The sequence below is a fragment of the Harmonia axyridis genome, chromosome 1 (assembly GCF_914767665.1).
Source record: "Harmonia axyridis chromosome 1, icHarAxyr1.1, whole genome shotgun sequence".
Lineage (NCBI taxonomy): Eukaryota > Metazoa > Arthropoda > Insecta > Coleoptera > Coccinellidae > Harmonia > Harmonia axyridis.
The window spans coordinates 36,731,815-36,757,422 of NC_059501.1; the positions used below are offsets into that span (position 1 = coordinate 36,731,815).

A 25,608-nucleotide genomic window follows, 5' to 3' on the forward strand; every position below is an offset into this window, starting at 1 on the left:
AGTAGAACTGTAGAAATTTCGTTAGGCACACTGAAGATAAAACGCACCAATTTAGAGCTATTGTTTCCTGAACATTCGCCCTATCGTTTCGTCACAATTCCAAGAGTGTAGAAATAGGGGTGTACTGGGGGTAATTACTACCTTCGCCCAAGATTTTCGAAATATAAAATATCAGAAATCTCGCAAAGACGAAGAACTAAAATTTCTCCATGAAATGAACCAATAATAATCATTTTACTTTCCTTTGAATCGACACGTCGGTAAAAAATCGGACCCCTTTACGGTTCATGAGTTTATTATCGCTTTCAAGATGAGTACTTTTATTGCACTATGAGCTCGTCTTTGTCCGAGGTTTATTATTTTCCTTTATCTATCCGCTTTCTCGATATCGCCCCTTATTTGTCAGCTGTGATTTTTGCATTCATCATCGGTATACACTTACCCGTTGTTCTCGTCACAAAATTTCAATATGTAGTATCAAAGAACTGAACTGAGTAATTCGCACCGAAAAATTGTCTGGGCTGTGTTGTACAATTTATTGTGTTTCATTCAAATTGCAATTTATTTGTGAAGACATCAGTTTTGAATTGATCATATCTACAGGGTGTTCCTAAATTGGAGGTACAAATGAAAATGACAGATTTCTCGGATCATATCAAGAAAATATCCTATATCATGAGTTCGCTAACGCTTTGTTTTTGAGATACAGATGTTGAAGTTCAAGTTTTTCTCTCATAGCATCTTCCCTTGAATTGGCATAGATATTCCAATTTGAAGTTTTCATCATGTGGTATCCCAATTTTGAATGTAAATCTACAGGGTGAATTATTTCTGGACGGGTGCCCGCTTCTTTCCTCCAGAATTATTTTTTTTGTGAACCAGTGGTAGTTTAGAAATATTTAAATAGAAACTCTGGTTCAGTACTACACTTTTTGTTTGTTGTAATTTTGTCGTATCTGTATTCGATTTCGAGAAAAAAATTCGAACAGCTCTTTATAGTAATTCTCAGGAAAATCCAAATTATCATAAAGATGCAGTTAGGTAGATGTGATGAATAAATTAATTATAAGTTTTGGTACTTATTTACCAACTATGTAGCGAAGATTAATAAAGATTCGCTAAACTGCAGGTTAAGCATCACAAAAGAGTAGAACTACAAGAAACACCCTGTATTTCGAAAACAAAGCGTTTGCGGGCTCAGGTTTATGAGCCATTTTATTTTTGAAATTATTCAAGGTATTTCTCATTTTCCTTTGTAACTCCAATTCACGAGCACCCACTATAAGATAAGAATAGTTATTTATAATATAAGTGCAGAAGGCATTGATATTCTTCAAAATTCAAAAACGAGCCACGAAGTGGCGAGTTTTGGAATGAACGAGTGGTAGAATGAGCCGTCTGTACAAGTATTATACATTATTTTCTCTAATTCATTGCATTTTCATTGAAATTAATGAAATATTTCCATAAATATAATTTAGTGATTTTTGCATTGAAAACTGTTGGTTGGCAGAACTGATTTCTTTAAGGCAATTTGATGAATTGACAGATAAAGCCGTAGCGGAAAGTTCGGAGTGCCAACATAGAATAATAAAATATAACCATGAAAACTGTGCGTTTCTGATATATTCTCGCACGATTTTGTTCTACAAGATGTGGAAGAATGAACGGAATAACCACAGAATTAGAGAATAGTTATTTATAATACAAGTGCAGAAGGCATTGATATTCTTCCACGAGTTCAAAATTCAAAAACGAGCCACGAAGTGGCGAGTTTTGGAATGAACGAGTGGTAGAATGAGCCTTCTGTACGAGTATTATACATTAGTTTCTCTAATTCATTGCATTTTCATTGAAATTAATGAAATATTTCCATAAATATAATTTAGTGATTTTTGCATTGAAAAATGTTGGTTGGCAGAACTGATTTCTTTAAGGCAATTTGATGAATTGACAGATAAAGCCGTAGCGGAAAGTTCGGAGTGCCAACATAGAATAATAAAATATAACCATGAAAACTGTGCGTTTGTGATATATTCTCGCACGATTTTGTTCTACAAGATGTGGAAGAATGAACGGAATAACCACAGAATTAGAGAAACGTTTTTTCTCACATTGCAGATATGAGTGAACCTTGTCGTCAAAAACATTTTTTCGATTAACCCCCTCAAGAAAAAATAAAGGTCTACGCCCTTGTTTATACTTATTGGTTATGGAAATAGAATCGTTGACTTTTTAAAGATTTGATGTTCAAATAGGCAGATGAAGAGGCGCTCAGAAGCCCCGACACAACTTCATTTATCCAGGAAAGCACCTGCGCTGTGAAAGCTGAAAAATGGATAATTAAAATGTTGGTCGATTGCATGTTCGCGTTCCTTCGCCAATTTGGAATCTGAGCATCTGGGCCTTGGGTGCTTTGTTACCCATGACGCTGCGGCTTCGAACAGTTAGTTCCTATCATGTTCATCATTTCCGACGCCGAACGGTGTACACCGGAACGAAAAAATTGAATCAATCGTGTCGGATATTTCGCTTAGAGCAGCTGCTTCCAAGTTTTATTGCCACGATATTTCATGAGGGACAGAAAATCCATGACCTACGGCATTTCACGAAATGTTTTATAAATTGATGACGTTCTCGAAGGTTCCGTCGAAAGGCGAAAAGACATCCGACAGTTATTTTCAACTAATTAACAACTAATCACCTTACTGCGAGATATGGATAAAAAAAATCTTGTTACAAGTGATACTTAATGCGGCCAAAAGGAGAACGGTAGAGCGGTATGGCTTTGCTAACGGAGGTGTCTTTGCCGAACCTCCTAATATTTCAAGTTTAATTTCTTTTCGTAAAGTTGGTAATATCTTACAGAAATCACGAATCGGGACCTTCAACCGCACTATATACACACATATGTTGCAACCGTCGCAGTCGTCTGGCGTACTTTGAATGGTGTGCTACGGTATGTTATGTGAGCGGGTAATTTTTTAACGTGGGTATACAGGGTGGCCACTTTTTGAATGGGATTGTATTGGTAACTTTTAAACCATAAGAGTTAGAAGGTCGGTCAAATGGAGAAAAAGTTGCATGCATAGAAGCATTATCAAGCAGTTCAAACAAATCGAGATTATCAGGGCCGGTTATTGAGATATCATAAGAAAAGTAAATTATGTCATTTTGATTTTTCTTTTTTTCCCACTTCATTTCAAATATCATCAAAAAACGTTACAGGAATTTTTTATTTGACAGTAAATTATCCTCAATTTGATGTGATCAGATTTCGTATCCAACGTTTCGTACTCTCGGAGCCACCCTCAACCTCATTTTTTTCAATAAGGACCTGCATATTTTATGACATTTTTACTTTTAACGCTGAATTCAACGATATATCATACAATGTCATTCAAAGTTGATTTTCAGGTGATTTTGAACCTCATCCAAATTTAATGGTGTGTATGTAAGAAAAAAACAAGTCTATCAACGATATCAATGTTCTGACCCAAATTCAATCGAACCCAGAGAAAAAATTTAAACTGTGGCCAGTGAATGGAATTTTTCAAAAACTGCTGTTAATAAAATAGTCAAGAGACGCGAATACAATGATTTTAAATTCGAATACCAAGCCTAGCAAAAATTATATCGTAATGATCTCAAAATAAAGTTCGATTCTGTAATTTGTTTCAACGGAACAAATGACAAATACAACAATAGTGATACCTCGCGAGAAAATTGAGAATGTTTTGGAAGGTATGCAAGGAGACCAAACAAGCAAAGGTATAAGAAGTATGGGTTCCAGAACCGTAAAGTGCATTTTACAAAGTGGTGGGCATTTCGAACACTTACTTCATTAATTTTCATTTACTTTCGAATAATCATTTGATTTATCTCTCATCAAGTGATACTTTCGTTTAATTATTATGAATTGAAATATTTAAATGATTATTACAAAAGAAGAACCAAGAAACCACTGGTTTCTTGCTTTGATTCTTATATGTTCCATTTAGTTCAAGATGGGTAAATTGATTTTCTTATCGAAATTCATTGCATATTGCATTTTGTTAATTAAACTAAATGAAGGTAATACAGATCCGACCCAAAGAAATTTGGATAAGGGTCAAAATCACCTGAAAATCTACTTTGAATGACATTTTATGATATATCGTTGTATTCAGCGTTAAAAGTTATTTCGAAAAATGTCATAAAATATGCAGGTCCATATTGAAAAAAATGAGTTTGAGGGTGGCCCAGAGAGTACGAAACGTTGGATACGAAATCTGATTACGTCAAATTGAGGATAATTTACTGTCAAATAAAAAATTCCTGTAACGTTTTTTGATGATATTCGAAATGAAGTGGGAAAAAAAGAAAAATCAAAATGACATAATTTACTTCTCTTATGATATCTCAAAAACCGGCCCTGATAATCTCGATTTGTTTGAACTGCTTGATAATGCTTCTATGCATGCAACTTTTTCTCCATTTGACCGACCTTCTAACTCTTATGGTTTAAAAGTTACCAATACAATCCCATTAAAAAAGTGGCCATCCTGTATATGCGAAATACTAGGGGTAGTGCAGAAAATATAGCGAACGGTACATCAAATTATATTTAGCAGCTTACTTAACATTCATTTAGAGTCACGTTAAAAAAAAATGAAAACATTTGGTTGAGAGGGTTTCGACATTTCGGGAAAATTTTCCATTGTTGCCCTTTGGGGGATCTGGGCGGCCATGGCAAAAGATTTACATGAGTCGAAAAAGTTTGAACTAACTCGGGCAATTTGAGGTCGGGCATTATCTTGCTGAAATATTGGATTCTCGAAGCGGTTAAGGTGAGGGAGAACATATGGCTCCACTATTTCTTGAGGGTAACGCAGCGCTGTGATGTTACCTCGAATGAAGACCTAAGGTGACTTACTTGCATGTGCAATAGCACCCTATACCATAACGCCTACTGTCCGGTGGACATGACGCTCAACATCAAACTGAAAAGACGACACGATGCCATTACCTACACATTCCAATGTACCACTGTAATCGTTGCCGGCAATACTCAACCATCAGAAGTAACACAAGATGAGGTCGATAATAATGTAGTCCAAAAGACCTTATCTGACGGTAAATCGTCCGGACAGCTAAAGGATGGCCTTGTTCTCCTAACCCCTCTTCAGCCAAAGATCGAGTTGTCGCAAATCGGTCTCTAATGGCCATAAGTGTTCGACGTCGATCTTGAGCTTCATTTGTGTCCCTTCGACGTCCGGTGCCTACTCTTCTTCGATTTTGGACATTATCAAACCACGCTTGACGACAACTCATAATAGTAGTTGTATTTCTGTTTGTACGATTAGCGATTTCTCGAAATGACAACCCCGCTTCCCGTAGACCAATAATTCGACCTCTTTCAAATTCACTTAGCTGGCGATAAATTAAGCGTGCACGTGCTCTAGGCATTTTAACAACTTAACATCTATTTTGGATTTCCTCGAACAGCTGGTTCGTTGTAAAATTTAAAAAACGATTTCAAAATTTAAGTAACGATTTCAAAATTTGAGTAACGAAAATTGTTTACATTAAAAAACCTTCACATGATCTAAATTCAATCATTTTCTCCTTGCTATACTATCTATGTTTCACAAAAAAAAAAATTAAAATTCAAACAGCTCCTTCTGGGAGCACATAATAATAATAATATAATAATATAATGTTTATTCACTATAAACATAAAAAAAAATATATAAAATAAGAATGAACGGAAAACAAACCGAGGAAGGTACAGAAGAAAAACCTGCAACATGTACACTAGGTAATATAGTCGATTAATATGGTGTAAGTCGTTACAGCTGCTTTCAATATTTTTTTATCAAGTTGAGTTGCAATACTCATCAGTACGGGCGTTAACTGCACTTGGACATGTTTTAATATATACCATCTCCTCAAATTAACATTTGAACCAATTATTCTCACGACCCAAAACTTCAACATATTGGAAATCGAAACTGTGGTTGGATAAAAAAGCGTGACCAGACCATGCAGTACAATTCTCTTTATTCTTACACACACTCTCATGTTGAGCCGATCTGTTGTTCGAATATTGGCCTGTTTGGCCCACGTAACAAGCAACGCAGTTGACCTTATACACCACTCCAGAATATCTATCCTTAGGCTCTCTTTAGTTTTGGAAGAAATAAAACGAACAGTTTTGTTGAATTTTTTTTTTACCTAAGGAAGTCTAATTAAAACCGGAACGTTTTAAAAGAAGAGAGTAGGACTTCTTAGATTTTTTTGTTTCAATATTTAATTTTAATTAACTAACATTAGTCGTGGTTGCGTTCTGTTATCCTTTTCAATATTCATTCTCAGAAAAACTCATGAATGATTATTTTTTTGGAAGATTTTGGAGGTGAGGCACACCGGTATCAATATAAATGGTTTTTCAATAAGATGCTGAAAAAAAAAAGAATATATTTCCTATTTCCTCTATTTCAGTATCGTAATGAGTTCATTACAGTTTTAAAAACAGTGCTGTAATAAACTCATTACAGCATCGTTTTCAGTTATATTTTTCGTTTCGTGGTTGTCTCTACTGCCTTCCAATCCTATCAAATTTCAACAAACGTCAATAATTGTCAACATAATGTATAATTTGGATAAAATGAAATGATTTGCAGCATTATTCGCAATTTCTCTTGATTTTGGTGGTTTTAAATCGATTTCGTCAGGCATAATTCATGTATTTAATGCGTAATTTTAAATTGATTCAAAATTCGAAACGTTCGATTCAAATTCTTTAATCTGTCAATTTTCGTAACAGTCACACCAACTGCCAAGATACAATACAAAAGTCACTGGGATATATAATTTGAATTCTTCATTGAATTTCGACAATATTACACAAAGCTTGACTGAAATAGAGAAAATATCGTCGAATACACGTTGCAGAAGGCACTTCCAACACTCTTGCGTTCGAAAACTCGCTCCTTCGTCGCTCGTTTTCGAATTTCGCATTCGTGTTGGAATAGGAGCCCATTCTGCAACTTGTTTTAGAATATACTATTAAGAGGAATCAATAGATATTCATTTCATTGTGAACTCGAAGATATATCATTAACGATGGGATAAAAATGTCAGCTAAATGAAAGAATATAGCTACGGCTACGTTTGAGCACCATATCCTTTTCAAGTAATTTTTCTTGACCAATTCGCTCATTTGCGGCTATATGTACGCGATAACTTCATGAATTCCATATTTAAGATCTTGAATTGATTCTGGAGCATGGGCAGAGAGCTATTTCACGTGGCTCCTAGTAAAAAAGTATTGAGGTGTTAAAACACAAGATCTCGGTGGCCAATTGTGGTCACCCATTCGGAAGGAAACTTTTTTTGAAAACTTGTGATTCTTCCGTTGTTAGTGTGGCACGTAACGCCCTCTTGGTGAAACTTCCAATTCCGGTCATAGCCTAATCCGCAAGATCTTAATGGACACACTGGAATCGACAAACCTGGGTTTATGTCTCTAGAGAAACGTACCTACTACCTACACGGTTTCGATTCTTCACATAACTAACTTGTCCGATAGCTCAAATTTCAGATTCACTATTGCCGGCCGAGAAGCTGCTTAGCTACGATCCAAAATTTCAGATGATAAGTTTTGCGGACTGTGACTGCATAATTTTCAGCATTTTGTAGTGAATTTTAACGATTTAAATATGTTGTAGTAGCGTAAATCGCTCCAGTTTTATCTATGGAGTAATTTTTAACCTGAATACAAAACCATGAACTCCATCATCCATCTCATATTGCATATTTCTTCTTACATTTGATTTCTATGTACAGGGTGGACAAATTTCGATGTTATAGCACTACAACTTTTAAACCAGAGGAGATAGACAAAATCTGATACCCCATTCTCGGTCTCTTTTTCAGAGAAACTAAAAAGGGTAGTATTTATTTTTGGCCACCTTCTATTGTTTTCGAGTTAAATATTAAATACAAATTATTAAATACAAAATTATATAAGTTATAAGCGAAAATTGGAAAAATGGCGATATCGAAAAACATTTTTATCTACTCCTATTGAATTATATACTCATTATTCAACTGCTTTTGAGCAATTAATAGTATCTATTAACAAACAGCGTGATTTATAATAACTCACTACTATAACTCACTATTATAAATCGGAAAATATGGATCTGTGCTTCTATACTTCTCTGCTTCTATTTGATTGGCCGAAAGGGAACATTCCATTATTGTTATTGAGGGGAGGAATGTCCGAGGGAATGTCACTTTTGACGTTTTCAAATTAAGTTGATATCTACTTATTGTGAATGTTCTGCTGAAAACGATTAATTCAGATAGTGAAGATGAAATATAATAAAGGTATACATTTCCAAAAGACAAACAGCTAATGTTACCATACAGAATTAATTGCCCGAAAAAATATGAAGGAGTTTGAAAAAATTTTCAAGATGGGTGTAGCAGTAAGATCATTAAGTCTTCGTTTACAGGGAATATTTTTTGGTATATTTTAATGCATTTTTATAGGCAATTATTAAGGTTTTTCAATAAATTTCTATGTCTGTACTCTGTACTGGATTCGAGCTAGCCGAAGCTAGTTCGATTGTGATTGGTGGCACTAAGTTTCCATCTCTCTTGTACGGGATCGAGCACATTATGTTTATTTCCCGTTCCTTCTGTCTTTATTCTAAGTCTGTATTTTTTTCTTAGTATTTATTGATATAGTCGTAGATAAAGTATAGTATTCAACTTGCGGTAATGGTCATAACTCACTTGATGAATTACAGCACTCGCCTGCGGCTCGTGCTGCAAACATCATCTGCGTGAGTTATGACCTACATTACCGCTCGTTGAATAATATACTAATATCTCCGCTAATACTGATGATAGAGCTCTGAAATTAAAACATTACACAGGCACTTTTTTACGTAGAATCCAGTGGCGTGCTCGTCTCCTCAAAATGGTTTATAATTACGGAGCTATGACCAAAAGTTATGTTTTTTCAAACAGGAACACTAAATTTTTGTGCTATTTTCGGAAAGCATAATTTTTCCTGATTTCAAAAATATATAACATCGTATGGTTTGTAGCAATATAAATAATAGAAAATGGTCAAAAACCTCTTTTTATCTAAGAGTCTCAATATTTCTATGGTTTTAACTGTTGATGAGCACAGAAAAATTGAGCTTTCAATAACAAGAGTAGTGTCCTTCCGTCAATCTAATTATTTCTATGCTCTTCACTAATTTCCACAAAATTCGAATTACGATATGTTTTATAAATTTTTTATCTAAAAATTGATTTGGAAATTATAAAAAGATAACCAAGATCGAATGTTTCAATCGAAAGAGTTGTATTGAGACGGATGTATCAGAAGTTTATTTACATAGGTCGCCAGAAGTAATCCGCATAAGTACTAATCCATTTTAAATAGCTATGAAACAACGCATATATGATTGAACTCAACAATTTAATTACGAAGGGAACAAACAAGAAATAATATTTAACCTAATAATGACAACAATTTCACAATGCACAGTCGACACCTCTTCTCGATATTTCGTACAGAATTCAATAGATGAATATTTGAAACTGTGTTCAAGCTACCTAGGAATTTTTCTCCGAGTTCATTTATATTTTCGAAACTATTCTATAAAATAAATCTAGATTCGAATTTTGTAGAAATTAGTAAAAAGCATAGAAATAATCAGATTGACGGAAGGACACTGCTCTGGTTATAGCTTGTTCTGTGCTCATCAACAGTTAAACCATAGAAATATTGAGACTCTTAGGTAAAAAAAGGTTTTTGACCATTTTATGTTATTTATTTTAATACAAACCATACAATGTTATATATTTTTGAAATCAGGAAAAATTAAGCTTTCAAAAAATGGCACAGAAATCTAGTATTCCTATTTGAAAAAACATAACTTTGAGTCATAGCTTCGTTATTAAAAACCCTTTTGGAAAGACGAGCACGTCACTGGATTCTACGTAAAAAAGTGCCTGTATAATGTTTTAATTTCAGAGCTCTATCATCAGTATTAGCGGAGATATAAATGTTTTTCGATATCGCCATCTTCCAATTTTCGCTTATAACTCGAAAACAAAAGAAGGTGGCCAAAAATGAATACTACCCTTGTTAGATTCTCAGAAAAAGAGATCGAGAATGGGGTATCAGATTTTGTCTATCTCCTCTGGTTTTAAAGTTGTAGTACTAAAACAAATTTCCATGTTTATGACTACAACGTTTATACATCTTCTTACATTTTCGAGTTATAAGAGAAAGGTAAGGTAAGCCTGTAAAATTATAAATACTAACGAATATCACATATGACAACAAAAATATTCTATTCAAAAGTTGACCATTATTCTTGTCCACTATTATTCCAGAATTTTTCATGTTTTAACAAGAGGTTCCATTGACATTAGAGTGTTCAAATTGTTGTTGATCTGTCAATTAGAATTTATCCATGATACTCACTTGAACCAAACTGCATAGGATGCGTTGTGATTATCCATCTTAAGTACACACTTGTTGCGAAGCTCCCCTTTGTAAACTTGGAGAGCAAACAAGGCGAAAACCATCAGGCAAAAGATGGTTAGGGTCATGACCTCCGCCAACTGTTTGAACGAATGGAGCAATGCGTTGATGATGGTTTTGAGACCTAGAAAACAAGTCATGATTAAATCTCTAGCAGAATACGTATTTATGTTTTGTTGGTTACTTTTCATAACAATAAAATACATCGAATCATCATTGGATATAAAATCTCAAAATACTTATATCAAGATAAAGTATTAGATGACATTCGATAAATTCAAAAGTGAATATACGAGTTGAATGAATTTCTGGAGCTTTCATGAAAGACAATAGGTAGACATTTTTAAGAAGTTAGAATTTGTTATGATATTTAATAAAGACTAGTAGTCCAGGGTGGGCAAATAAGCGAGGTAAGCTGCTATATCTCAGGATTCACTCATCGTAGAGACTTGCGGTAAAAAATTTTACCACGAAAGTGTACAAGAAAACACACTAGAAATTGTTTGAAGTTCACAACTGTACCGCTAGAGGGCGTAATAGCTATCGTCGAGTAGAAAAATAAATTTTACTCGAAAATGTTCCATATGAAGTTGAAGAAAAAATATCATCACTGTAATCCTTGGAAAATTCTCTATCTTTTTGAATTGTCACTTTCGATTTTACGACATCAACTAAGGGTAGGGGAAATGGAGAAATCTGTCTGATTGAAATGTCTGTAACTTAAGTTTGGCTACACATTTTTGAGCAAATTAGATCTCGTCTGAGAGATAATATCTTGTTGATAGAGGTCAAAACATACTCATGATTGATTTGTTTTTGCGTTGTTTTTGCGTTCTGAAGTTATGAACGAAAGAAGATATTCTTCAACTGATGCACTGCGAAAAACCAAATTTAGGTTCTGACAAAAACAAAAATCCCATTTAATTTGTATGAAAAAACCAAAAGGTTGCAAAGCGATAGCTTCAGGCGTTCTGGAGTTCTGAACGAAAAAAGATATTCTTCAACTGATGCAATGAAAAACTAAATTATGTCTTCTTTCCGCCATAACTCCAGAACGCCTGAAGCTATCGCCTTGCGACCTTTTGGGTTTTTCATACAAATTTGATGGGATTTCTGTTCTGTTAGAACTTAAAGACACAATTTGGTTTTTCGCAGTGCATCAGTTGAAGAATATCTTCTTTCGGCCATAACTTCAGAACGCATGAAATTATCGCTTTGTGACCTTCAGGTTTTCTCATGCAAATTTGATGGAACTTCTGTTTCTGTTAAGAAAATCCTATTATTACATTTGAAATTTCGGAGTAAAATGAACAAAACAATGAACTTAGCACCTCCTATCGAAGGCAGCAAAAACAAATTTATCACGACCATATTTTGTCCTCGATCAACAAGATATTATCTTTCAGACGAGATCTAATTTGCTCAAAAATGTTGAGCCAAACTGAAGTTACAGGCGTTTCAATCAGTAAGATTTTTTCCTTCCACCTACCCTTATTTGATGTCGTGAAATCGAAAGTAATAATTCAAAAAGATAGAGAATTTTCCAAGGATTACAGTGATGATATTTTTCATTCAACTTCATATGAAAAATTTTCGAGTAAAATTCATTTTTCTACTCGACGGTAGCTATTACGCCCCCTAGCGTTAGAGGAATGAACTTCAAAATAATTTCCAGTGTGTTTTTTTTTACACATTAGTGTACACTCCACGATGAGTGGATCCTGAGATATAGCCGCTTACCTCGCTTATTTGCCCACCCTGTACATTTTACCTGAAAAAAATTCTTCTAGAATACTTCTAGAGGTTGTTTGAGGGTGCTGTAGGATTGCTCTGTCAAGTTATCCAACACGAGGTCCCTTTGCTAACTTGAAGAGGGCCGAAGAATTCTAACATTTTCGGACTTTTTTCGGTCTTTTTCTTATAACTTTTAACTCGATTAGTTTTCGACCAAAACGTTCATTTTCAAAAGTGTAGATAATTGAATTCCCTATAATTTAGTGCTCAGAAAATTTCTTCTGAATCTCATATTAACCGAGATGCAACCAATCAAAATTAGAGGAATTTTCTCAATATGTCGAAAATTGGCAAAAAACAAAGGTTTCGACACTCTAACTATCAATTACCATCCGTTCTATAGTGATTATGGCAATTACTCATCGATATCGACATATTGAAGCATAGAGACGTAGACGGAGGAGGTAGCTTTGACTAAGAGCTTATGTTTTTGTGAAGAGAGATATTTCAATGTTATCGTGGCATGTTATCACCTTACTGTGAGTTTCTATCAACCCATAATTATTTTGAACCTTAATAATCAGATCAACTAGGTAAAATCAATAAATAATGATCAAGAATTTATAGAAAATAATGATTGGATATAACCGAAAAAAAGTCTGAAAATGTTGGGATTCTTCGGCCCTCCTCAAGTTAGCACAGGGTCCTCGTGTTGGATAACTTAACAGTCATCCCACAACACCCAGGAACAACCTGTAGAAGTTTCCTTAAGGTCGTAATTTCTTCCAGCAGACACCATTTTTTTGCTTTGTCTACTGGACTCTACAGAAAAAAAATCTACAGAAAACTCAACGTTTTGTATTCATGGAAATATTTTCTATTTCAGTATTCTTCTATGATATTCTATAGTTTTAGTTTACCTGATCAACAAGCTTGGAATTTTTAATTTTACATGCAGATTTCCATTTCAATGAATTCTGCAGTTTTGAGTTCAACAGGAGAATAACATTTCTACGTTGATATTTACGGTCCAATTATGAATTAAGGATTCATGAACACCATCATATGATTTCTCAGATCAAAACAAAATTAGAGATAGTACTTCTTACAAATCACCGATTTAATGAGGTTTTCCCATCATTTCTTCGAACAATAATCAACATTGTAGAATTTAAATATTTTTAATTTGCGAATGAAAAAAGGAATAATTATTGTGATAACTTTTTTGCAGAAGAATTGATGATATGGTATTCCTATAAAGCACCGATATATTTTAAAAATATTCGTAAAAGAATACTATGAAAATCATTAAAAAAGAGCTCTTCTTCCTCTTCTACATATTTTAAGCCGGTGGGTTCTATTTCCCAATTATTTATGCCTCTACAAAAGAGGTGAAACTCTAATTTTGTGAAAATTTACTAAGAGAGTCGTAGTATACTTTCATTCGACGAAAGTTGGAATTATTGTATTATTACCAACTTCTATTGATCATTCAATTATTCTGGCAATACTGCACATTATTTTTGTCCCTCCTCCTTTGCAAAAATATTGACAGATCTCGAGAATGTCATATGGTGGTTTTCCCTCCCAACAGCGGCATTCAAGATTCGAACCTACCTAGGTAATTTCAAGTTTGTTGTTGTTTTCGACCACAAAACTATCTAAATTTGGTTATGAATTCGGAACATTATTGTCTGAGACCATTTCCGCTCAAAACTCTAAAATTAGGTCATTGTGACGAAATGAGTCAAGAGCACTAGCGACCAAAAATGACTAATTTTCTTTCTTAGTTTCCGATGATTCATTATTATTATTTTTAAGCAAAGATTAAAGTCTAGGCAAAACACTTGAAATCACTGATTTTTTTTTTAAAGAAGAGAACATGGTAAAAATGCTTGAAAAGCGAAAAATGACAAATATTTTCTGGAGAGAAAAATTACAGAAGAAAATTACACAAAAAGGTTTCTTTCACTTTACTTGGAAAAATAACAAATGATATTATCATCTCAAGGGACGGACACTTTTCATACTAATAGCTGACTAGTTGAACAAAACCTTCATTGATACACAATTCGAAGTGGAACCATAGGAAAAAATTCACAGTTAGTCTCGTCCGCTGCCGAATTATTCCTCATTAATTTTTCGGTCAATTTTATTGATATATGTCTGAAGGATCTTCCCAAGAATCTGAAAGTAAAACGATATTTTTCCATGAGTTATTGAAAATGATCCAAATTTGATTTGCAGTGGTATGGGAACGAGCAGTCCTAAAATATTTCGAGTTTAATCCCAACCAATTAAATGTTTCAAAAGTTTCCAATATTGGAATCATAGAATTTACGACGCTTGATGTTTACTAAAGGAGTTATTTTTCAATAGTAGTCATTGTATATTTTGATTAGAGTGAGTATAAACAATATTATCGGCAATTTATGATAAAGTAATCAGAAGTGGGAATCCTCGACCACTACGTATTCCACTCTGCGAATAAGTTGATATTCTGGTTTGGCTGCTGACCCCACTTTCATTCTCTTGTTTTTCAGTGATTCATAATGAACAAACGATTGTGTACCACACTGCTACTTTTGTTAGTTTCAATACTAGGAGCTCGATCAAGAAAATGTGTTTCTTTCAGTGACATAAATTTCGAAGCCAAGGATAAGAATGGACAACAGGTCAACATAACCTCTTTCTCTGGTATAATAGAGAGAATATCGTTCGAAAACAGAACTCTTAAAGAAGTGTATATTCGTCATCAAGATATAAAAAATATCGGCACAGAATGTATAAGACATATGGTGAGGCTTAAAACATTAGTATTCTGGGGTTGCCCTGTACAAACAATATCTCCTGGGGCAATGAGGAACCTACCTGCCCTTCTGAACCTACAAATATCCTATGGAAATCTCACAACAATTCCTGCAGGAGTGTTTGATGCTGCCCCAACGTTAAGATTGATTAGACTTCATGACAATCTGATTCACTCGATCGAAGATAGGGCATTTGCCAATTTACCGAATCTGAAGAAACTTTTCATTGGAAAGAATAAGATCAAAGTTTGGGAGAATTCTTGGTTTTCAAACACCAGTAATATAGAGATATTAGATTTTCAGGGAAACAAAATAGAAAATATTCCAAGTAAAGCGTTCCTCTACATGAACAATTTGAAACAAATATTTTTCGATTACAATGAAATAAAAACCATCGAACCAGATTCATTTTTGAGTGTTAAAAATCTGGAATACCTAGGACTAAGATACAACAGGTTGAAAGAATTGAACGAGAACGTCTTCCCCAGTAATTTATCCGTGAGATCTCTACTCATCGATGCAAACTACTTGAACTATTTGTCCAATGAAGTGTTTAAGAAGTTATCGGTCAAAGATATAACATTAGATGGTAATCCATGGAAATGTCCCTGTCTCGATAGAATCCACTACTGGATTTATACGAAGAATATTACGTTGAGAACTTCCAGTTATTGTAATAATCCTAACATACCTTTGTGCATTTATCCCGAGTCCTATTCTACAACTTGTTTGGACAATTATGATGAAAAAATAACCAACCTATACCAACAAACTTTAAGAAATTTGTCATCTGAAGTGAATCGATATTGTGCTCGTCTAGATATTTGAACTGCCAAAGTTGATATAAATATGTTTTAAATGTGACATATTTGTGAGTCGTCCAGGAAGTGAATATTCACGGTGAGTTCCGAAATTATCAATTTCTTTAAATTAATTTGTTTTTCGGAATGATAAATTAGATCTAGAATAATTCTCGATAAGTGGTTCGCAAGATCCATTGAGGATAAATAAAAATATAATTTCTTTTTTATCACGAAAAAGATCTCGTGATTGCTTATACTCGACGTTTCCTCAATATTGCCCGGTATTTCTTCGTTTGAAACGTCATGGCAACTCCATTAATAGAAATCCTCAAGACTTCTGCTTATTTAATTGAATCTTGTTGATGTTTATTTTCACTAGGAGAAGTTCCGAGGTTTCATATAAAATACAGGGTGTTCCAAGTTCGAAAGCCTATTAGACGTTTCTGGAAAACTGTTTCCATTTGAAATTTGGAAATTGGGATTTTGATACTGTTCGTTATTCTCTACCGAGCTAAAATATTACTTTCAGTTTCACTTTCAGTTTTACAAACGATTGAAAAAAAATTTGTCGACATTTTTTTCTTCATATTTGCGTTTTTGACATGATCGAGCATTCAATTCTGAATATTTTTTTAGTTGAATCGTTGTATTCGTCTAAATATTTTTCAGAATATCGAAAAAAACTCGTCACAGTCAAATCTCGTTTCGAAATTTGTGATATGAATTTAATTTAATTTATAATAATATCATTTATTCAATTGAAGTATACATCTAGAATTAATTACATTCTTGGAATGGTGAATAAATAAGCATACTTACGAAGCAGAGCACGTCTGCTTGTGTGTAAGAGCTCATAACTCTCATTTTTGAAATTACAATTCTTTCTATATGATTGCGTTGGATATGTGAGCAAAGTAATGTTTTAACATGTTTATAATCCTAAATTCAATAATTCAATAATTAGTTAGGGTTTCCTGAATTTATGTCGTACGTAGAGTCAAATTCATAAAATCTGTTCTATAACAATAACCTGTGTTCATAGAAAATGAATTATTCCAATTATACTTAAGATATTGAGAATAGAAATAACGAACATAATACTGATTACGCATATTTCCTTTTTTATTCAGTTTTTTTGTTGATATTTTGAAAACTTTATATATTTCGAATAGGAAGATATTCAGAATTGACTACTCGATTTTTAAAAGTTCAGATAGGTCTAGTTCTCCAGAAATATCTAATAGGCTCTCAAACTTGGGAAACCTTTATATTGCAGTATAAACTATAAGAAAATTTACCAGATAATAATATGGTACTTCTGATCACAGAAAATCGTCCATAATTTCTCCACAGCACTCTGGACCACGAATTCAAATGAACGCTCGTTAGATAAATACATGACAAGAGTGTTCCGCGTACCAATATAAAATAATAAAATATAACCATGAAATCTGTGTGCACCTGAGATATTCCTGAGCGATTTTGTTCTACACTACAAGGTACGTCAAAATGAACGTATTTGACACAGAATTAGAGAAATAAAATTCTACCTCTTTACGTATTATTTCTTCCTGGGCCGTCGCGTGACTTATCGGCATCCAGGGAAAGATTGTCCCAAATTCAATTCCGCGTGAACTCACCCCGAATTCTGAAAAAATCGAATACAAACAAATAGAAAGTGACGTGACGTGATGCAACACTATCTTTCAGCTACTTACTCATTAGCAAAGTCGTATGGCGGGTTGTAGGGGAGAATGAGTACGGTTAAAACAATTTTGCTTTAATTTCCTATAGCATTGTCAATACTAAACCGAGCACCGAATTAGATATGTTTAATGAAAGGTCATATTTCTATCTACCGATTGACACTATCATTTGAGAGCTCGATCTTCTAGAGTTCGTGTGAAATCAAATTGAAAATTAAAATAAAATTGTTTCAATTGTCCCTATACCAAGGGCGGTTGAAACAGTCATTGGAATCAATTGGAACATATGCAATTGATACAAAAGGTTATAATTTAGCAAGTTTTATTGATAATATATATTCATGTGTAATCTTGATTCGTGGTACATCCGAATGTTATTTTTGTCACACAAAAAAGATATTTATAACTTATTAGTACATCTAATCAGTTTTCAAACAAAATGTTCTCTTCAATTGAAAGAAAAGATTGTAAAAATAAGAAGTGTCTCTAAAATTATATGTGAATATAGTATACAGGGTGTTTCCTAAACATGCGGCAAATATTCAGAGGGTTGTTCCTTGGACTATTCTAAGAATATTTTGTCCTTTGATGATTTTTGAAAAACCTATTTGTTTCGAAGATATAGGGGAAACAAAATTTCAGATAATAACATTTTATTATGAAAAATTACATGAAAATTCAACTCAACCTACAAAAACCGTTGAAAATGACCACCTCTAGCCAGCATACAAGCGTCCAATCTTCTCCTCATTGACTGCCGAACCCTTTCAAAAACACCAGGATCATTTCTTATTAAGTTACACCCAACAATGATCCGATTTCGCAAGTCTTCTGCACTTATCAATTTTTAGTCAAAAAACTGGCCGTTTTTAGTAATTGGAATGTTGTTAAACAAATTTAAAAATAAATTGTACCTACTTAGTAAACACAGTGCGGTACGTATTTTTATTTAAACTATTATTAATTTTAAAAATATGAAAAATGTTGTTCGCCCTGTATCTTCGAAACAAAGAGGTTTTTCAAAAATCATCCAAGGACAAAACATGCTTAAAATAGTCCAAGGAACAACCCCCTGAATTTTTGCCGCATGTTTAGGAAACACCCTGTATAACATTACTAGCAAGGTAAGAGGGTTTTTACTGGCGAATGGAGGATATAATTGACGAGCCGCAGGCGAGTCAGTTACCTCCTTGAGCCAGTAAAACCCGTTATCTTGCGTGTATTGTTTTATATTTTATTTGTTTCTCATTTGTAAAAAGGTTAGATAAATTCCAAAAAAATCTCAATAATTTGTCTCAAATGTCGTAAGCTATCATAGACAAGTCTATGTAAGCTATGGAAGCGTTGCCATGAATATGTCTGTTTATTTTTCTTTACATTTGTTTTGGCGAAAGAGAGAATGAATGTACCAAAAGAAATTATTGAGGCAGCCAGTAGTGTAGCTTTAAGTTTATTACCTGCAAAATCAGCTTCAAGGTACGAGCGAGAATACGACGACTTCAAAAAGTGGCAAAACAAAAATAGTGTGTTTGGGGTAACTGAAGATGTTTGTTGGTCTACTTGAATCAACTATCAGCTAGATTCAGCCATAATACTTTATGGGCAAAATGGTCTAGGCTGAAAAGCTGCTTGGAAATGAAAGAAAATGCCCCTGTTCGCAGGTTTGTTTTCCTTAAAAAATTTATTGAAAAATATGACGTTTAGTTGTCATTTGCAGATTTCAAAAGGTAATAGCGTTTCTGAAACGAAAAAATGAGCCTTATACGCCAAAAAAGGCCAAGGTATTAAGTAAAGAAGAGGCTGAACAATTTCTTTTACATGCTCCTGATGACCAGTGGTTGCTGGCTAAAATTGTAACAATATTTGGGATTTTTGGATGTTGTCGATGTGACGAAATTCTCTCCTTAAACATTAATGATCTAGAAGATATGGGAAAATACGTTATTGTGACATTGCGGCAAACAAAAAATTTAACAACAAGAAGATTCACCATAACCGATGATGGCTGCAGCTTCAAGCCTTGCATGTTATACAGACAATATGTAAATCTTCGGCCTCCTGGAACAGAAAGCCTAAGATTTTTTTTGACATACCCACATGGAAAAATCTGTGTTACTGGAAATAACAATTGTACCATGATTTTCAATATATATGACGATAAAACAAAATTTTCTAATGTAAATAATACTACTAACTTGTGAAAATTTTGCAAGTTAACTGTCAGTTTTACAAGTTAGTGACTTGATAAAATAAACTTTCTTGATTAATATTGTGTTTTTGGAAACTGACGTTTACTAATGAGAAACAAATAAAATATTTTTCTTCTAGAAATGTTGAGGTTTCTGAAATAAAGAATAATAAAAAAAAGTATTCAGAATAACAATTATGGCTTTACGCTGTTATAAGCCTCTTCGTATACCGACGAGTGTATTTGTACCTTTCCTTGGCATATCGACAACAAGAAAATTGAATAATTATTTTATTTTGTCTCGAATGGAGATAGTTGAAACATATTTATGATTTGAAACAAATGTAATTGTTTCAATCGTACCCACAAAAAGTGTTTCAACTGTCCCCAGGACCCCATTTGACACAAAATAATTCACAGTAATAGTAAAAACAATTTTTGAGAAAAACTATGATATTTACTCGATGTTCCAAAAGCATTAGTTCAAACACAAATACACCAATCAACACTGTCTCTGTTAACAAAAATGAACTAATTGTAACAATATGCGTACACAAATACTTTTGCTCACCAAATAACAATAGGGCCTATTACAAGGAACTGCAATGCGGGAAGTTTGGCAGGCTATAGAAATTCGAGTTCGGACTCGTCGTCCGCTTTGATCACCTTTTGAAACTTTTCTTGCATGACATAAAGTCCTCAAGATATTCACTTTGTTTCAACCGCCAACTGTTTCATTCGTACCCAGTCTCCCCTACCACTGTCTATGTAGTTACAAGGAAAATTGATACAATGTCTTCAAAATCTTTCGCCTCTTCATTTTAATGGACAAGATGGCCAAAAAATTGATTCTCTTCGTTGACTTAGATGGCGTAAATATAATTTAATGAGTTTCAGTTAAATAAGATTACTCTCAGAAGGTGTAATTATCCCTGAAGTTTTTATTGATATCCAGATATTTGTTACTGAGTCTTTACTATCCGTTCGTTTTAACAGGCTAATTGAAAAGTCCCTGGTCAACAATAGTGAAACACATGTTTCTGGCAAAATTCGATTTTATTATTCAACATAGTTGCCTTCTTTGGCGATTATAGCGATCTTTCAACTTTTCGATACCATTTTTGTAGTACGATTTGTCTTTCGCTTCAAAATAGGCCTCAGTTTCGGCGATTTCTTTCTCATTGGCGCTGAATTTCTTTCCAGCGAGCATTCTTTTGAGGTCTGAGAACAGGAAAAAGTCGCAGAGGGCCAGATCTGGCGAATACGGTGGATGCAGAAGCAATTCGAAGGCCAATTCATGCAATTTTGCCATTATTTTTTTGATTTGTGACACGGCGCATAGTCTTGATGAAACAGCACCTTTTTTTCTTCAAATGGGGCCGTTATTTAACAATTTCATCCTTTAAACGATCCAATACCGCTATATAATAATCGCTGTTGTGGTATGCCTTTTTTGCAGGTAATCAATGAATATTATACCTAGCGCATCTCAGAATACGGATGCCATAAACTTGCCAGCTGACTGTTTTTCTTCGCTTTGGATTCGGTTCATCGTGTGCAGTCTATTCAGCTGACTGTCGATTGGACACCGGAGTGAAATTATAGAGCCATGTTTCATCCATTGTCACATATCGACGCAAAAGGTTTATTGCACTTAAACAGCTTCAAACACTGCTCAGAATCATTACCACGTTTTTGCACACATCTTTCTTATGTACAAATATTCGTGAATGATACATTTTAAGTTAAGTGGGAAATATACTTTGATATATGCAATCATTGAACATCTTACACAAATGTTCACTTATACAAGGGATGACTCGTTTCAGTAGGGATGTTGTCATACCACAGAAATCTTTCGAGCTTTCATTTTGTAGGTTATTCATGAGAGTTATTATTTCATCTTCAATTACAGGAAATGGAAGAAGATAATCTGAAATGTTCGACTTACTGTGTTGAAGCAGTCCAATTTGAGCCTGATGGTTTTTGCTGCATCTTGTTTGTTTTTAGCTCTTTTATTCTTCCTGTTACGTTGTAGTTATTGCGTTCCGTGATTTTGGTTATGACTACAAATAATGCATTGAATATTTTTCTGATTTTTTTAAATTTATTGAGTGTATGACATAGTTGGAACAGTTCCAGGAACGTTTTTTCAAATTTATTGCTTCATTCATTTTAATCCTCCATTGAAAGGTACAGGTAACTAATAGGCTGCTCCAATTGGGAGATTAAAGTTTTAATGACGACATTAAATTTTAATGAACGTTCCTGCAATTGGATGTTAGTCCCTCAATTCGAATGTCACCCTCTCTCTATACGGGAGGATGGATATAATCTAGTTTGTGGGCGAATGATAAAATGATATGTTAAGGAAGTTTTCCATATACCATAAGAAGAAAGAAGTTGAGCTTGTTGAATTGGTTAGAGCTGAAAAATAAATATTGTCATTGGTACAAGACAAAATGTCGATTGAGTTTCTTTCTTGAAGAGAGTTATCTATAAATGAATAATAATTTTTTAAATACAAGAAAGTATTTCATCTATTTGAAAATTTGCGTCGAAATGACAAGAAATGGGGAAATCTGTGAACTTATGGGTATCACTTTGATTTGTAGTATTCACAAAAATTTGCAATTTTAGGAATGATCTGCCGTGCGGAAATTTAATACTGAAATTCTTTGTGCAATTTTTTTCGGTTCTTAGCTTCCATAACGATCGAATGAATTGGAATGAACTGGCATGAACCTTGATAGGAGTGAGCATAAACTATATTATCGACAAATGAATAATCAGCACCGGGAATACAAATTCGCTATTCTATCATGCCAATGAATTTCTGGTATCTCCACTGACTACATCCATATTCTCTTTTTACAGTTGTGAAGATTAAACATGAACGCACGTCTATATTCCACAGTAATAGTACTAGTGTTTTTAGTTCCGTTGGCAAACACTCAATCTATAAAATGTGGTTCTTTCGATAACATCAATATGTTGGTAAAGGAAAAAAATAAAGATTTGATGGAAATAACCTCCTTCAGTGGCACGATTGATGGCAGTGCGTTCGAAAATAAAACTTTTCTAGAAGTTTACATTTTTACACAAGATATTGAAAGTATCGGTGCAGGATGTGTGACCAATATGTCGGAACTGAGGACATTAGTTTTTTTGAGTTGCCCTGTGAAAACAATTACGCCAGGGGCGCTGAAAAATCTACCCGGCCTTCTGAATCTACATATTGCCGAAGGAAATCTCACTACAGTTCCTGCAGGAGTGTTTGATGCAGCCCCTACGTTGAAGCGGATCAGACTTCCTCGCAATTTCATTCACTCTATCGAAGATAGGGCATTTGCCAATTTACCAAATCTGGAGGAACTTTCTATTGAAATGAATAAGATCAAAGTTTGGAAGAATTCTTGGTTTTCAAACACCAGTAATATAGAGATATTACATTTTCAGGGAAACCAAATAGAAAATATTCCAAGTAAAGCGTTCCTGTACATGAACAATTTGAAGAAAATATATTTCGATAACAATGAAATAAGAACCATCGAGCCAGATTCATTTTTGAGTGTTAAAAATCTGGAATACCTAGGACTGAGATACAACAGGTTGAAAGAATTGAACGAGAACGTCTTCCCCAGTAATTTATCCGTGAGATCTCTACTCATCGATGCAAACTACTTGAACTATTTGTCCAATGAAGTGCTGAAGAAGTTATCGGTCAAAGAAATAACATTAGATGGTAATCCATGGAAATGTCCCTGTCTCGATAGAATCCACTACTGGATTTATACGAAGAATATTACCTTGAGAACTTCCAGTTATTGTAATAATCCTAACATTCCTTTGTGCATTTATCCCGACTCTTATTCCACTACTTGTTTGGAAAATAATGACGAAAAAATTACGAACTTATACAAGGAATCCTTGAGAAATTTGATATCTGAAGGGAAACATCATTGTGCCCGTCTAGATTGATCGATTACAAGGTTTCAAGGTTGAGATAATCACTATTCTGAATTTTTCATTTATATTGTTTGGAAATATTAAAATATCTAAAACACCGTGAAATTAATGTTAGCTGGTTACTGCAAAATTTCCGGAAACCTGAGTCATAAGTGAGTGTGAACGAGGCAATTATAATTTTTGCTTTCATAAATTATTTTAGTTCGTTTTCTCAAGATAGTGAAGTGCCCTGAAGGGGAAAAAGACAATATACATTTATTCAAGACATTTCGCATGACTTTATTCTACTACAGGTGAGTAGTTGCCATTATAATAACGTAAAAGTTAAGAATTCAAACAGCGAATTGTTCACTATAATTTGACGTATAACAGGCTTTTCCGCGGTGGTCTAGTAGGTTTATGATTTGACGTTTCGTCTACTACTCCAGAACGCATCGTCAGAAGTTTCAAGGTCCTGAGGTCTCTCTTTGTCGAGTGGAGTCGCAGATTTCACTTTAAATTTTTGGTAATTTTTGACGAAGTAGCTTTTCTTTCTGTTTATTGGTTCATTGTCCTATTTATGTAGGTCTTTATTCTTCTGTTAACTCTTCTCTGTTCAACTCTTTTGTTTTCTCCTTATTTGTAGTCGATCGCTTTTCTTCTACCACTGTTTTCATGGACTTGAAATTCAGATTTTCTTCCATAGTCATTCATAATTATATGAAGTTTCTTTTCGATTTTATTGTTTTTTGATCTTTATTTTCATTTTACTTTATTTTTATTCCTTGGCTCTTCGTTGATTTTCATTTTCCATATGTGTAACCATACTACTGGGATGTGTATTTGTCTTGGAGAATTATTCCTAGTTGCACTTCTTTCTGTTCTGATAGATGCAAGTACTACTGAGTCATCTGCATAAAGTTGCATGGTTGCCTTTGTTCTTTAGGATTAGTCCTAGTATCGAGCTCTGTTACTTCTGCAGCTTTTATATTTTTTACTTCCGAGGATTCCTTGTTGACTTTGATGTGGAATTTCCTTTATTCTAGATATAATTCAATCAGTTTTACGAATTCTTTTTATTATAATTATACTTTTTCTGCCCTTTTATTCTTATGGATGAGTCCGTTGTTTCTCAAGTACTCTCAAATCTATCGAAATGTTTGGCAAACTGCGGTTTAAGTCCCTTTTTAATTTCCTTTCTGAAATCTGCTTTTATTTTGGCCAGCTGTGTTCCTGTTCTGGATCCACTTCTGAACCTGTATTGCATCTCCAGAGATGCTTTCTATGCAATAATATTCTTTATTTTTTCAATTATTGTTTTTTCTGCTCAATTAGGTTATTCAGTTGGTTCATAATATTCTTGTTTCGGTTCTAAAGTTTTCTAGTATTTTCTCCTTGCCAACGTTCTGAGACCCATCAGTTTGTTGGTATTTTCTGGTTGCTTTGTTATTTTTTCTTTTACTTCAGTTTTGACTATGGATTCTTCTGTAGCGGTCTTGATAATTATTTCTAGGTCTTGTAATAATTTTTTCAGTTGATGCTTTTCTTTCTTCTTATTAGATTGTTATTTTTATATGATGGGGATCTGATCAGGTATTTTTGATGACTTACCTTTTTCTGCTTTCCATGATATTTTGTTTAGTCAATGTTACCGATATCTGCTCTTTTCCTGGGCGACGAGGTTTTCCTTCATTGGTGCGATTATCTGCACTTCATTGGTTTGTGTTTTCTGCGTATATTACCTTGATACAGAATAGAGCAGACGATACTGGAAAGTAATACCTATATTTTTTATTTCGCTATAAAGTAGTTATCTTTATATTTCAGTTTCCTGAAATTATAATATTACACATAATTTTTC

The 25,608-nt window shown here is 33.9% G+C and overlaps 2 protein-coding genes across 7 annotated transcripts in view; one reads left to right on the forward strand and one right to left on the reverse strand.

The window, feature by feature from the left end:
• Positions 1–10,739, reverse strand: part of LOC123682927 (sodium channel protein 60E-like) — a 194,106-nt gene extending 183,367 nt beyond the window's left edge. For 2 of the 4 annotated variants that reach the window (XM_045621781.1, XM_045621762.1), the window contains exon 1: positions 10,499–10,734. In XM_045621781.1, the coding sequence (XP_045477737.1) occupies positions 10,499–10,698 (200 nt within the window). In that variant the 5' untranslated portion in view covers positions 10,699–10,734. Of the gene's footprint in view, positions 1–10,498 lie in introns of all 4 variants that reach the window. The other 2 variants (XM_045621771.1, XM_045621789.1) reach the window with 2 other exon arrangements.
• Positions 10,740–14,736: 3,997 nt separating this feature from the next.
• The window catches only part of LOC123682960 (phospholipase A2 inhibitor-like), a 33,649-nt gene continuing 22,777 nt past the window's right edge, over positions 14,737–25,608 (forward strand). The window contains exons 1-2 of one of the 3 annotated variants that reach the window (XR_006747926.1): positions 21,430–23,920; positions 23,971–24,061. The gene's annotated coding sequence lies outside the window, so the exon portion shown is untranslated. Of the gene's footprint in view, positions 16,003–21,429; positions 24,062–25,608 lie in introns of those variants that run through there. The other 2 variants (XR_006747927.1, XR_006747925.1) reach the window with 2 other exon arrangements.